Source organism: Cherax quadricarinatus, chromosome 10, assembly GCF_038502225.1.
Source record: "Cherax quadricarinatus isolate ZL_2023a chromosome 10, ASM3850222v1, whole genome shotgun sequence".
In the NCBI taxonomy this organism is placed as follows: domain Eukaryota; kingdom Metazoa; phylum Arthropoda; class Malacostraca; order Decapoda; family Parastacidae; genus Cherax; species Cherax quadricarinatus.
Window position 1 is genome coordinate 228,386 of NC_091301.1, and position 13,766 is coordinate 242,151.

General features: G+C 39.3%; 1 protein-coding gene across 2 annotated transcripts in view; it reads left to right on the plus strand.

Annotated features, from left to right (window-relative positions):
* Window positions 1-13,766, plus strand: part of LOC128687887 (probable RNA-binding protein CG14230) — an 88,654-nt gene that overhangs the window by 66,375 nt on the left and 8,513 nt on the right. For both annotated transcript variants that reach the window (XM_070083481.1, XM_070083480.1), the window contains exons 5-7: window positions 1,874-2,040; window positions 3,767-3,860; window positions 4,259-4,388. In XM_070083481.1, the coding sequence (XP_069939582.1) occupies window positions 1,874-2,040; window positions 3,767-3,860; window positions 4,259-4,388 (391 nt within the window). The remainder of the gene's footprint in view (window positions 1-1,873; window positions 2,041-3,766; window positions 3,861-4,258; window positions 4,389-13,766) is intronic.

A 13,766-nucleotide genomic window follows, 5' to 3' on the forward strand; every position in this document is an offset into this window, starting at 1 on the left:
AAACAAAAGTTTCTCTTTTCAAATTTAGTAATTTATACAGAAGGGGTTACTAGCCCCTTGCTCCTGGCATTTTAGTCACCTCTTACAACACGCATGGCTTACGGAGGAAGAATTCTGTTCCACTTCCCCATGGAGATAAGAGGAAATAAACAAGAACTAGAACTAGAAAGAAAATAGCAGAAAACCCAGAGGGGTGTGTGTATATATATGCTTGTACATGTATGTGTAGTGTGACCTAAATGTAAGTAGAAGTAGCAAGAGGTACCTGAAATCTTGCATGTTCATGAGACAGAAAAAAAGACACCAGCAATCTTACCATCATGTAAAACAATTACAGGCTTTTGTTTTACACTCACTTGGCAGGACGGTAGTACCTCACTGGGTGATTGTTGTGTACCAACCTACTACCTATAACCTACTGTATGTATACTTATATATATGGTGTATATCTTTATAGATATGGGATGTACATTTGGGTTTATGCTCTGAATTATATGCGCTTAATGCCAAAATGTGCAAGGGTTATGAACACAGCATTTAAAAAAAAAAATTATGTAAAATTGAAAAATATAAATTTTCCAAAATTCAGTAGGATTATCGATGCTTAACCCTTTGAGGGTTTCGGACGTATTAGTACAGCTTACGACCCAGGGTTTTTGACGTACTAGTATGCCTAAATTCTAGCGCCCTCAAATCTAGTGGGAGAAAGCTGGTAGGCCTCCATATGAAAGAATGGGTCTGTGTGGTCAGTGTGCATGGTATAAAAGAAATCCTGCAGCACACAGTGCATAATGAGAAAAAAAAAAACTTTGACCATTTTTTTTGGAATAAAACAGCGACTTTGCACTGTATTTTCGTATGGTTTTTATTGTTGTATTCTAGTTTTCTTGGTCTCATTTTATAGAATGGAAGGCATATCATAGAAATTGAGATGATTTTGACTGGTTTTACAATGAAAAGTACCTTGAAATTGAGCTCAAAGTAGCAGAAATGTTCGATTTTTACCAAAGTTCAAAAGTAAACAAATCATGCCAAGCATCCAATACACATCAACTGGTGAGTCTAATATTCTTTCGCAAGTGCGCCAATATGATTCATACCTTTTTTTACACTAATGCAGTAGTCTGCATAACAGTAAATCTTCTATTTTTTGTGGTAATAAATATTCAAAGTGGAAAGCAAAAGAATGTAAGAGGGGCCTTGAGACGTGACTAATGAACAGAGGAAATGTCATTTTAGTGCCAGGAATGTATTTCTTGTTTGTTCTGGACCCTATTCGGAAATTGGCATCTTTTGAAATTTGTGTGAAATTGGCAAAATTGCTAAATTCTGACCACTGTACTGGATAGTTAAAATTGGTAAATGGGTGGTTTCTTGCACTCATTCAATAGAAAAAATGTAGTTCTAGTGAAATATTCATGTTTTTTGTGGACTAGTACAGTGGAACTGGCCGAAAATGGGGCTCAAAGTGGGCAAAATCGCCGATCCGTAAACATCGCCGAGACCGCTAACTTCGTGAGAGCATAATTCCGTAAGTTTTCCATTAAATTTCATATTTTTGGTGTCATTATGATCGGGAAAAGATTCTCTATCTTTTCATAAGAAAAAATTATTTTTTTTTTTAAATTTGGCCGACCCTGAGAACGAGTCTCGGAGAGGGCCTGTCGACCCTCAAAGGGTTAAACAAAAATTTACCCTGTGTATTTTTCTTCAAGTCAGCAAGCATGATAGCTATAATCATATTTAAATAACAAAATTATGGTAGAAATATAGGCAAAACATTCATAGGCAGATAAATACTGTAGTACAGCAGTATGGATCTTTTTTAACTGGTCATTGAATCTTCAGTACAGATATTCACAATTTTCCCTAGATTGAGAATCTTCGAAGCCTTCGGAATAGCAAAGATAATAGTGAGGCTACAGTTGATAATGATACAAGTGACAGTCATGATTTTGGGGATATCAGAAAAGAACACCAGCCTCAGGAGGAGATTTTGGCTAATCTGGAAGTCTCGGATGGGTGCTCCACTACACTCAAGTGAGTATTTTCTAGTAACTAAAATAAATATATAAGTATAGTAAAACTTCAATCACAGTAGATGATCTAGACCTGTCAGATTACAAATTTAAGATTTTGTTTTTAACCCTTTCAGGGTCCAAGGCCCAAATCTGGAGTCACGCACCAGTGTCCAAGAATTTTCAAAAAAAAAATTTGTTATTTTTTCTTATGAAATCGTAGAGAATCTTTTTGTGAAGGTAATAAAACAAAAAGTACGAAATTTGGTGGAAAATTGACGAAATTATGCTCTCGCGAATTTTGATGTGTCAGCGATATTTACGAATCGGCGATTTTGCCGACTTTGACTCCCATTTTAGGCCAATTACATTATTCCAATCAACCAAATTCTTAGCTATTTCACTAGTATTACTTCTATTCTATCGATTGAGCACAAGAAATCGCCAAGTCAACTGTTTCAACTACAAAATAAAGTGATCGGAAATTGTTAATTTGGCCAATTTAACACAAAGTTCAAAATATTCCAATTTCAAAATAGGGTCCAGAATGAACAATGTAGGCATTCCTGGCACTAAACTAACATTTCCTCTGTTCATTAGTTATGTTTTGAGGCTTTACAAATAAATTCCATTTTGATTTTTTATTCACATAATGAATTTTTATTCACACCAAAAAATAGAAGATTTACTGTTATGCAATACTGTAATAATTGTATAAATATCATCACCATATTTGTGAATGTATATTAGACCCACCAGCTGGCGTGTATTAGACGTGTGAGGTCGTTTGTTTACTCTTGAATATCGGCAAAAATTTAACATTTCTGCTACTTTGAGCTCAGTTTCAAGCCATTTCCAGTGCTAAAACCAATCAAAATCATCTCTATTTCTGTAATATGTTTTCCATTCTATCAAATGAGACCAAGAAATCGCAAATACAACTATAAAAAACATACGAAAAAACACTGCAAAGTTGCTGTTTTAATCGAAAAATCATGATTTCATTTTTTTTTCTCTCATTATACACAGTGTGCTGCAGGATCTGTTTTATGGGGTGCACACATACCACATAGATGTATTCTCTCATATCTAGGCCCAAATGTACCACTCACAGTTTATCAGAGTGAGCTGAGCTCATGGCGTAGATCTACGGTTTGGACCCTGAACGTAAAGCCGTAGATCTACGGGACGGACCCTGAAAGGGTTAAATGGCTATAATATTTTTTAACTTGATGGGTATTTTTTCATTCATTGTGACCAAAAGATAAAACCATTCACCATCACACACTAGCTACTTTCCTAGAATGGCACAGATGTTGTTATTTAAACAGCAGAATATAAGTTTACCTTCCAGGATGATATTTGTAGAATAGAGAATGATTAACATACTGTAGGCCATGTCATACATGCACTTCTTCACATTATCATATTTATGCATTGCATTTTGGGCAGAATGAAGATCATACACACTTTAACCCTTTCACTGTTACAACCCCTGAAATTAAAAGTTCGGACAGTATCATTATTAAAAAAAAAAATCTGAAATTGTAGGGAATTTTTTCTGAGGGTAATGATACCAAAAATATGAAATTTGATGGAAAACTTATGGGGTTATTAAGGCACAAAGCTGGTATTCAGGGGGTAATTTACACCTGCTGTTACTCAAATATTCCAGCTCTTATCTTTTTCCTTCCTCCATCCTTCCTCTTCAACTCCTTTTTATATCACATTTGTTTCACTAATTATAGACTCAAAACTGCTGAGGACATAGCATCAAGTAATGAGGGCATGCCTAGATATGACCCAACTTTGGCCAACCAGTCATCAACACAGAATAAAGAGGTAAAAGTATTTCTTATATAATTGTTATATATGATTATCACATTGTATTCTAAGAAATAATTATTGTAGTTTTATGTATTATGTATTTAATTTGCCAATCTCTCCCTAAAACTCAGTGATTTCTATTTGATTATACAGTGGAACCCAGAATTTCGAACTTTCTTCGTTCCAGAAGGCTGTTCGAGTGCCGTTACCGACGAATTTATTCCCATAAGGAATAATGTAAATTAGATTAGTTCATTTCAGACCCCCAAAAATACACTTACAGAAGCACTTACATAATTAGTCGAGTTGGGAGCTGTTTGAAACTCGGGGTACCACTGTACGTATTTTGTTATGTAGGTCAAGCTGTTGCCTCTTATTTAACAAACATTTAGTTTACCTTCTATAATTTTCAGATAAAACAAACTGCACCCTCTGAAGCACAAACAGGAAATAAGTATGTAAAAGTGTCTAAAGTTCTCAACTTCAAGCAGAATTCTTCAGGATTCAGCTTTTTGGCTCGATTTTCTCAACAAGTAAAGGACAGTAAGTTAATAGAACTCACTGAATGGAGGGTTCAAACCTATGGCAAGCCAGCCATAAAACTAGAAGGCCAGTGCATTATTCACTGTACCATGCCAGCCTAATAAGATTCATCCATCTCTGTATTTTTATACATACTAAGGTTAGAATGGGCCCCATCATGAACACATTTGCATGTTTTACAGACAGATCTTGCAGCAGTATAGCCATGACGAGCTCTAGCTCAAGTCTCTTCAAAGCCATTGTGAATGAATGCTTTGAAGGAAGTTGAGCTAAAGCTTGTAACAGCCATGCTGGTATGAGATTCATCTGTAAAACCTGCATTTGTGGTCATTCGGGCACCCATGCTAACCTTAGTGTTATAGCATTACTCTTAACTGGATAAATATTAGTTTTAGGCCAGCATGGTGCAGTGGATAATGCCCTGGCCTTCTAGTTTTAAGACTTGCCATGTGTTTGAACCCTCCTTTTGGCGAGTTGCTTGCAATTGTGCCATTATGAGTTTGCGAGACATTAATAAAACTACCTTTACCTTTCAATAAGGCTTTAGCAAAATTTTGCATTCTGTATACAGTGGAGCCTCGACTTACGAACTTAATCTGTTCCGTGACCTTGTTCATATCCTAATTAGTTCATATGCTGAGTCAATTTTCCTCATTTAAATTAATTGAAATGCAGTTAATCCATTCCAGCCTCTCAGGAGGCATGACAAAATAACACTAATATCAACTCTACAGCTTATTTATCTATCACAGTTCATCTAATATGACATAATAAACAATATTAATAAAATGGAAACATGATATATACTCTAGAATGAATAAAATAAGTCATAATATGGTGAGTGATGGCGATGCTGGCCGCATCTGCCACTTACTCTCCCACTCCAGTATCTTCCCAGTCCATAACCCCACACCTACCTTGTGTTTATCAATGATTAGTGGTAAGGTTGTCACATGTAACCACAGCTGTGGTCAAGACAGATGTATATATAGGTGAAGACATGATCACAGTGGTGGTGGTGGCAAGCTGCCTCACTCTCTGTTGTTGCCTTCTTCATTTCTCTAGCTTTTTTCATAGTTTCTAATCGCTTCTTGCTAATCGTACGCGAATACTGCCTCTTTGGGCAAGACATTGTGTCAGAAATTTGTACAATATATGACAAAATTACGCGTCCCAAGGGTCTGCTGCGGTCACTCATAGCGGCACACCTCCTCTTCCTTTTGACCCTTGGCCAGCACTGAGATAGCCATGTACTTACAGCCACTCCAAGAGTTACCAATTTGTATTTTGAAGCATCTGGCACAAAAATATGAAAAAAAAATTATGAAAAATGTCTAAAAATGACATTCAGTGGACCCTCGACCAACGATATTAACCTGTTCCAGAGAGCTCATCGTTAGTTGAATTTATTGTTAGTTGAATTAATTTTCCCCATAAGAAATAATGGAAATCCAATTAATCCGTTTCAGACACCCAAAAGTATGGAAAAAAAAAAAAATTCACATGAAATGTACATTTTTCCTTCACAGAAAAAGAAGGATGCATGCACAGTGTACTGTACTAAGTGAAGAATAAATGACACTTACCGTTATTGAAGATGTGGTGATGGGTGATGAGATGGGAGGAGGGGATATGATGGAGGAGTTTACAATTGTTTGGAAGGGGAATCCCCTTCCATAAGAACTTCAGGTAGCAAGTCCTTTTCTGGGGTTACTTATCTTCTTTGTTTTTTAATGCCACTGGGAATAACTTGAGAGTCAATGGACCTCTGTCGCACCAAAAATCTGTCCATAGAGCTCTGTACCTCACGTTCCTTTAAGATTTTCCTAAAGTGGTTCACAACATTGTCATTGTAAAAGTCACCAACACGGCTTGCAATAGCTGTGTCAGGGTGATTTTTCTCCATAAAGGTTTGCACATTTGTCCACATTGTACACATTTCCTTAATCGTTGAAGAAGGCAATTTCTTCAATTTCTCTCTCCCCTCCTCTGAAGCAGTTTCCTCAGTTGTGGCCTCTTGCTGTTGCAGATGCTCTTGCAGCTCATCAGTGGTTAGTTCTTCATCGTCATCCTCCACCAACTCTTCCACATCCTCCCCATTAACCTCCAACACCAAGGACTTCCCCAATGCCACAATAGATTCCACAACTGGCATAGGCTCCTCAGGGTTAGCCCCAAACCCTTCAAAATCCCTCTCTTGTACACATTCTGGCCACAGTTTCCTCCAATCAGAGTTCAAGGTCCTCTTAGTCACTCCCTCCCAAACCTTACCTATAAGGTTTATGCAATTGAGGATACTAAAGTGATCTTTCCAAAACTCTCTTAGGGTCAATCGAGTATCTGAGGTCACTTCAAAGCACTTTTGAAACATTGCTTTGGTGTACAGTTTTTTGAAATTTGAAATGACCTCTGGTCCGTGGGTTGGTGGAGAGGGGTGGCATTAGGAGGCAAAAACTTCACTTTTATGAAACTCAACTCCCCTGAAATATGCTCTGGCAAATCTGAAGGATGAGCAGGAGCATTGCCTAATACCAGGAGGCACTTAAGGTCCAATTTATTTTCCAGGGGATAATTTTTCACAGTGGGGCCAAACACATGGTAAAAACCAGTCATAGAAAATGTCCCAAGTGACCCATGCCTTACTGTTTGCCCTCCACATCACACACAAATTAGCCTTGATGACATTGTTTTTACTGAACACTCTGGGAGTTTCAGAGTGATACACAAGTAGAGGCTTCACTCTGCAATCCCCACTAGCATTACTACACAACATTAAAGTAACCCTGTCCTTCATAGGCTTGTGTCCTGGGAGTGCTTTTTCCTCCTGTGTAATGTAGGTCCTGTTTGGCATTTTCTTCCAAAACAGGCCTGTTTTGTCACATTTAAACACTTGTTGGGGTTGCAATCCTTCAGCCTCTATGTACCCCTGGAATTTCTGCACATATTTTTCAGCTGCTTTTTTGTCCGAACTGACAGCCTCACCAAGCCTTATCACACTGTGTATGCCACTATGATTCTTAAATCTCTCACACCAACCTTTGCTGGCCTTAAATTCACTCACATCACCACTAGTTGCAGGCATTTTTATAATTAAATCGTCATGCAACTGCCTTGCCTTTTCACATATGATCGCTCGAGAGATGCTATCTCCTGATATCTGCTTTTCGTTTATCTACACCAGTAACAGTCTCTCAACATCTTCGAGTACTTCCGATCTGTGTTTCAAAAACATACTTGCACCTTTCGCAACAACAGCTTCCTTGATTGCCTTTCTGTTGGCCAAGATAGTAGCGATGTTTGATTGGGGTTTGTTATACAACATGGCAAGGTCGGAGACACGCACTCCAGTTTCATACTTTGTGATGATCTCCTCCTTCATTTCAATTGTAATTCTCACCCTTTATACCACAGGGTTGGCACTAGAAGCTTTCTTGGGGCCCATGGTGGCTTATTTAGCAATTACAAGCACTAAAAACACTGGAATAATGCAAAATGTACCGAATGTATGCGTGGATGCGACCGCATTGGCTTGTAAACACTGGCACACTAACTGAAGGCAGGGCAGCTAAGGCGCACTCAGACACGTGGACGCATTCCGGATGAATCATGTTCATCGAGTTTTTCATTGCTGGAAGGGCCAAAATTTTTATGCTCAAATGCTTCATTGGTCGAATTTATCATTAGACGATGCCTTCATTGGTTGGGGGTTCACTGTATTATTATTATCATTATTACTGTTTTTTTTTTTTTTTTGTTTTTTCCTTTTTTTTTAACAAGTCGGCCATCTCCCACCGAGGCAGGGTGACCCAAAAAGAACGAAAATCCCCACAAAGAAAATACTTTCATCATCATTCAACACTTTCACCTCACTCACACATAATCACTGTTTTTGCAGAGGTGCCCAGAATACAACAGTTCGAAAGTAGATACGTGTAAAGATACACAACATATCCCTCCAAACTGCCAATATCCCAAACCCCTCCTTTAAAGTGCAGGCATTGCACTTCCCATTTCCAGAACTCAAGTCCGGCTATATAAAATAATTGGTTTCCCTGAATCCCTTCACTAAATATTACCCTGCTCACACTCCAACAGCTCGTCAGGTCCCAAATACCATTCGTCTCCATTCACTCCTATCTAACACGTTCACACATGCTTGCTGGAAGTCCAAGCCCCTCGCCCATCAAACCTTTACCCCCTCCCTCCAACCCTTTTGAGGACGACCGCTACCCCGCCTTCCTTCCCCTACAGATTTATACGCTCTTCATGTCATTCTACTTTGATCCATTCTCTCTAAATGACCAAACCACCTCAACAACCCCTCTTCAGCCCTCTGACTAATACTTTTATTAACTCCACACCTTCTAATTTCCACACTCCGAATTTTCTGCATAATATTTACACCACACATTGCCCTTAGGACATCTCCACTGCCTCCAAGCGCCTCCTCGCTGCAGCATTTACAACCCAAGCTTCACACCCATATAAGAGTGTTGGTACCACTATACTCTCATACATTCCCTTCTTTGCCTCCATAGATAACGTTCTTTGTCTCCACATATACCTCAATGTACCACTCACCTTTTTTCCCTCATCAATTCTATGATTAACCTCATCCTTCATAAATCCATCCGCTGATACGTCAACTCCTAAATATCTGAAAACATTCACTTCTTCCATACTCCTCCCCAATTTGATATCCAATTTTTCTTTATCTAAATCATTTGATACTGTCATCACCTTACTCTTCTCTATGTTCACTTTCAACTTTCTACCTTTACACACACTCCCAAATTCGTCCACTAACCTCTGCAATTTTTCTTTAGAATCACCCATAAGCACAGTATCATCAGCAAAAAGTAACTGTGTCACTTCCCATTTTGTATTTGATTCCCCATAATTTAATCCCACCCCTCTCCCGAACACTCTAGCATTTACTTCTTTTACAACCCCATCTATAAATATATTAAACAACCATGGTGACATTACACATCCCTGTCTAAGACCTACTTTTACTGGGAAGTAGTCTCCCTCTTTTCTACACACCCTAATCTGAGCCTCGTCCTCATAAAAACTCTTTACAGTATTTAGTAACTTACCACCTATTCTGTATACTTGCAACATCTGCCACATTGCTCCCCTATCCACTATCATATGCCTTTTCTAAATCCATAAATGCAATAAAAACTTCCCTACCTTTATCTAAATACTGTAAATACCCTACCGTACACTTTTCCTGGTATACTCAGTAAACTAATTCCTCTATAATTTTCACAATCTCTTTTGTAACCCTTCCCTTTATATAAAGGGACTATACATGCTCTCTGCACTATATCCCCCCCTGCTTTTAACATTTCTGTCATGATCCCGTCAGTTACAGCTGCTTTACCCCCTTTCATTCTACGTAATGTCTCGTGTACCTCCCCCCACACTTACATCCTGCTCTTCTTCACTCCTAAAAGATGGTATACCTCCCTGACCAGTGCATGAAATTACTGACTCCCTTTCTTCGTCGACATTTAAAAGTTCCTCAAAGTATTCTCGCCATCTACCCAATACCTCCATCTCCCCATCTACTAACTCTCCTATTCTGTTTTTAACTGACAAATCCATTTGTTCCCTAGGCTTTCTTAACTTGTTTAACTCACTCCAAATTTTTTTCTTATTTTTATTAAAATTTCTTGACAGTGCCTCTCCCACTCTTATCATCTGCTCTCCTTTTGCACTCTCTCACAACTCTCTTCACCTTTCTTTTACTCTCCATATACTCTACTCTTCTTATAACACTTCTGCTTTGTTAAAACCTCTCATAAGCTATCTTTTTCTCTTTTATCACACCCTTTACTTCATCATTCCACCAATCACTCCTCTTTCCTCCTGCACCCACCCTCCTATAACCACAAACTTCTGCCCCACATTCTACTACTGCATTTTTAAAATTATTCCAACCCTCTTCAACCCCCCTCCCCCCCACACTACTCATACTTGCACCAGCCCACCTTTCTGCCAATAGTTGCTTATATCTCACCCGAACTTCCTCCTCCTGAAGCCTACCCATCAACCTTTTATCCACCAATACATAATCTAACAAACCACTTTCATTACGTGCTATATCATACCTTGTATATTTATTTATCATCTTTTTCATAAAATATGTATTACTTATTATCAAACCTCTTTCTACACATAGCTCAATTAAAGGCTCCCCATTTTCATTTACCCCTGGCACCCCAAATTTACCTACTACTCCCTCCACAACACTTTTACCCACTTTAGCATTGAAATCCCCAACCACAAGTACTCTCACACTTGGTTCAAAACTCCCCACGCATTCACTCAACATTTCCCAAAATCTCTCTCTCTCCTCTACACTTCTCTCTTCTCAGGTGCATATATGCTTACTATAACCCACTTCTCACATCCAACCTTTATTCTACTCCACATAATCCTTGAATTAATGCATTTATACTCCCTCTTTTCCTGCCATAGCTTATCCTTCAACATTATTGCTACTCGTTCTTTAGCTCTAACTCTGTTTGAAACCCCTGACCTGATTCCATTTATTCCTCTCCACTGAAACTCTCCCACCCCCTTCGGCTTTGTTTCACTTAGAGCCAGGACATCCACCTTCTTCTCATTCATAACATCCACAATCATCTCTTTCTTATCATTTGCACAAAATCCACGCACATTCAGACATCCCACTTTGAAAAATTTTCTTATTCTTTTTGGTAATTATTACAGGAAAAGGGGTTACAAGCCCATTGTTCCCGGCATTTTAGTTGACTTTTACAACACGCATCGCTTACGGAGAAAAGATTCTTATTTACTTCCCCATGGATATAAAAGGAAAAGTATTAAGAAACAAGAACTATTAAGATATTATTGTATATTATTATATTGTATATTATTAGTATAATTATTATTAGTATGTATGTACGTATTATAATAATAATACTAATTATTATTATTATTAATTTAGGGAACCGGAGCACAGATCCAATTCCCTAGATCAAGAGCCCCTCACCACTTACGTACCTATAATAATTATTATAAGTGTTATACAGTGGTCCCCCGGTTCGCGAAGTCACCGGTAACCGATAAATCCAGTATCCGAAGCGTTATATCGCAAAAAATTTGTCCCGGTTCCCGTAACAAAACCCGGTACGCGATACGATTCGTACAAGACGTGTCCACATGTGGCCTGAACTGCCCCGTATGTGCCAGTGTTTACAAGCCAGCCAGTGTGCGCGCATCTAAGAATACATTCGGTACATTCCATATTATCCATATTATCACTTTCTGGTGCTTGTTTCTGCAAAATAAGTCACCATGGGCCCCAAGAAAGCTTCTATCGAAATGAAGAAAGAGATAATTGCAAAGTATGAAAGTGGAGTGCGTGTGTCGGACCTGGCTAAGTTGTGTAGTAAATCCCAATCAACCATCTCTACTATAGTGAGCAGGAAAACGGCAATCAAGGAAGCTGTTCTTGCAAAAGGTGCAACTGTGATTACAAAACAGCGATCGCAAGTGTTAGAAAATGTTGAGAGACTGTTACTGGTGTGGATAAATGAAAAACAGATAGCATCTCTCAAGCTATCATTTGTGAAAAGGCTAGGCAGTTGCATGAGGATTTAATTAGAAAAATGCCTGCAACTAGTGGTGATGTGAGTGAATTTAAGGCCAGCAAAGGTTGGTTTGAAAGATTTAAGAATCGTAGTGGCATACATAGTGCGATTGGGCATGGTGAGGCTGCCAGTTCAGACCACAAAGCGGCTGAAAAAATATGTGCATGAATTCAAGGAGTACATGGAGGCTGAAGGATTGAAACCTGAACAAGTGTTTAATTGTGACGAAATTGCCAAGCAGGACCTACATTACTCAGGAGGAAAAGGCACTCCCAGGACATAAGCCTATGAAAGACAGGCTTACTCTGTTAATGTGTGCCAATGCTAGTGGTGATTGCAAAGTGAAGCCTTTATTGGTGTATCACTCAGAAACTCCCAGAGCGTTCAGAATATCCTCAAGGCTAATTTGTGTGTGCTGTGGAGGGCAAACACTAAGGCATGGGTCACTAGGGACTTTTTCTATGACTGGTTGCACCATGCATTTGCCCCCACTGTGAAAAATTACCTAATTGAAAAGAAATTAGACCTTAAGTGCCTCCTGGTGTAAGACAATGCCCCTGGTCATCCTACAGACTTGTCAGAGCGACTTTGTGGGGACATGAGCTTCATTAAGGTGAAGTTTTTGCCTCCTAATACCACTCCTCTCCTGCAGCCCATGGACCAGCAGGTCATTTCCAACTTCAAGAAACTGTACACAAAAGCTATGTTTGAAAGGTTCTTTGAAGCGACCACAGAAACTCTATTGACTCTAAAGGAGTTTTGGAAGGATCACTTTAATATCCTCAATTGTGTAAACCTTATAGGTGAGGCTTGGGAGGGAGTGATTAAGAGGACCTTGAACTCTGCTTAGAAGAAACTGTGGCCAGAATGTGTAGACAAAAGGGATTTTGATGGGTTTGAGGCTAACCCTATGCCAGTTGAGGAATCCATTGTGGCATTGGGAAAGTCCTTGGAGTTGGAGGTTAGTAGGGAGGATGTGGAAGAGTTGGTGGAGGAGGACAATGACGAACTAACCACTGATGAGCTGCTAGATCATCTTCAACAGCAAGAGGCCAGACCTGAGGAAACTGCTTCGGAGGAGGGGATGGAGAAAGTGAGGAAGTTGCCTACTTCAAAGATTAAGGAAATGTGTGCAAAGTGGCTTGAAGTGCAAACCTTTTTTGATGAAAATCACCCTGACACAGCTACTGCAAGCCGTGTTGGCAACCTGTACACTGACAATGTTGTGAACCACTTAAGGAGTCATAAAGGAACGAGAGGTACAGGTCTCTATGGACAGATATGACTTAAGAAATCGTAATGACACGATTGCAAATAAACCATACCCCCGGCCGGGATTGAACCCGCGGTCATAGAGTCTCAAAACTCCAGCCCGTCGCGTTAGCCACTAGACCAGCTAGCCACAATAAGATTCATCCAACTAGATATATTTCTACACCATAGGAAAGTTAGCACAGGCACCTCTGTGACCACAAATGCCTGTGCTAACTTTCCTATGGTGTAGAAATATATCTAGTTGGATGAATCTTATTGTAGCTAGCTGGTCTAGTGGCTAACGCGACGGGCTGGAGTTTTGAGACTCTATGACCGCAGGTTCAATCCCGGCCGGGGGTATGGTTTATGGACAGATATGTTGTGCGACAGAAGTCCAGTGACTCTCAAGCTGGTCCTAGTGGCATTAAAAGAAGGGAAGTAACCCCGGAAAAGGACTTGCTACCTCAAGTCCTAATGGAGGGGGATTCTCCTTCTA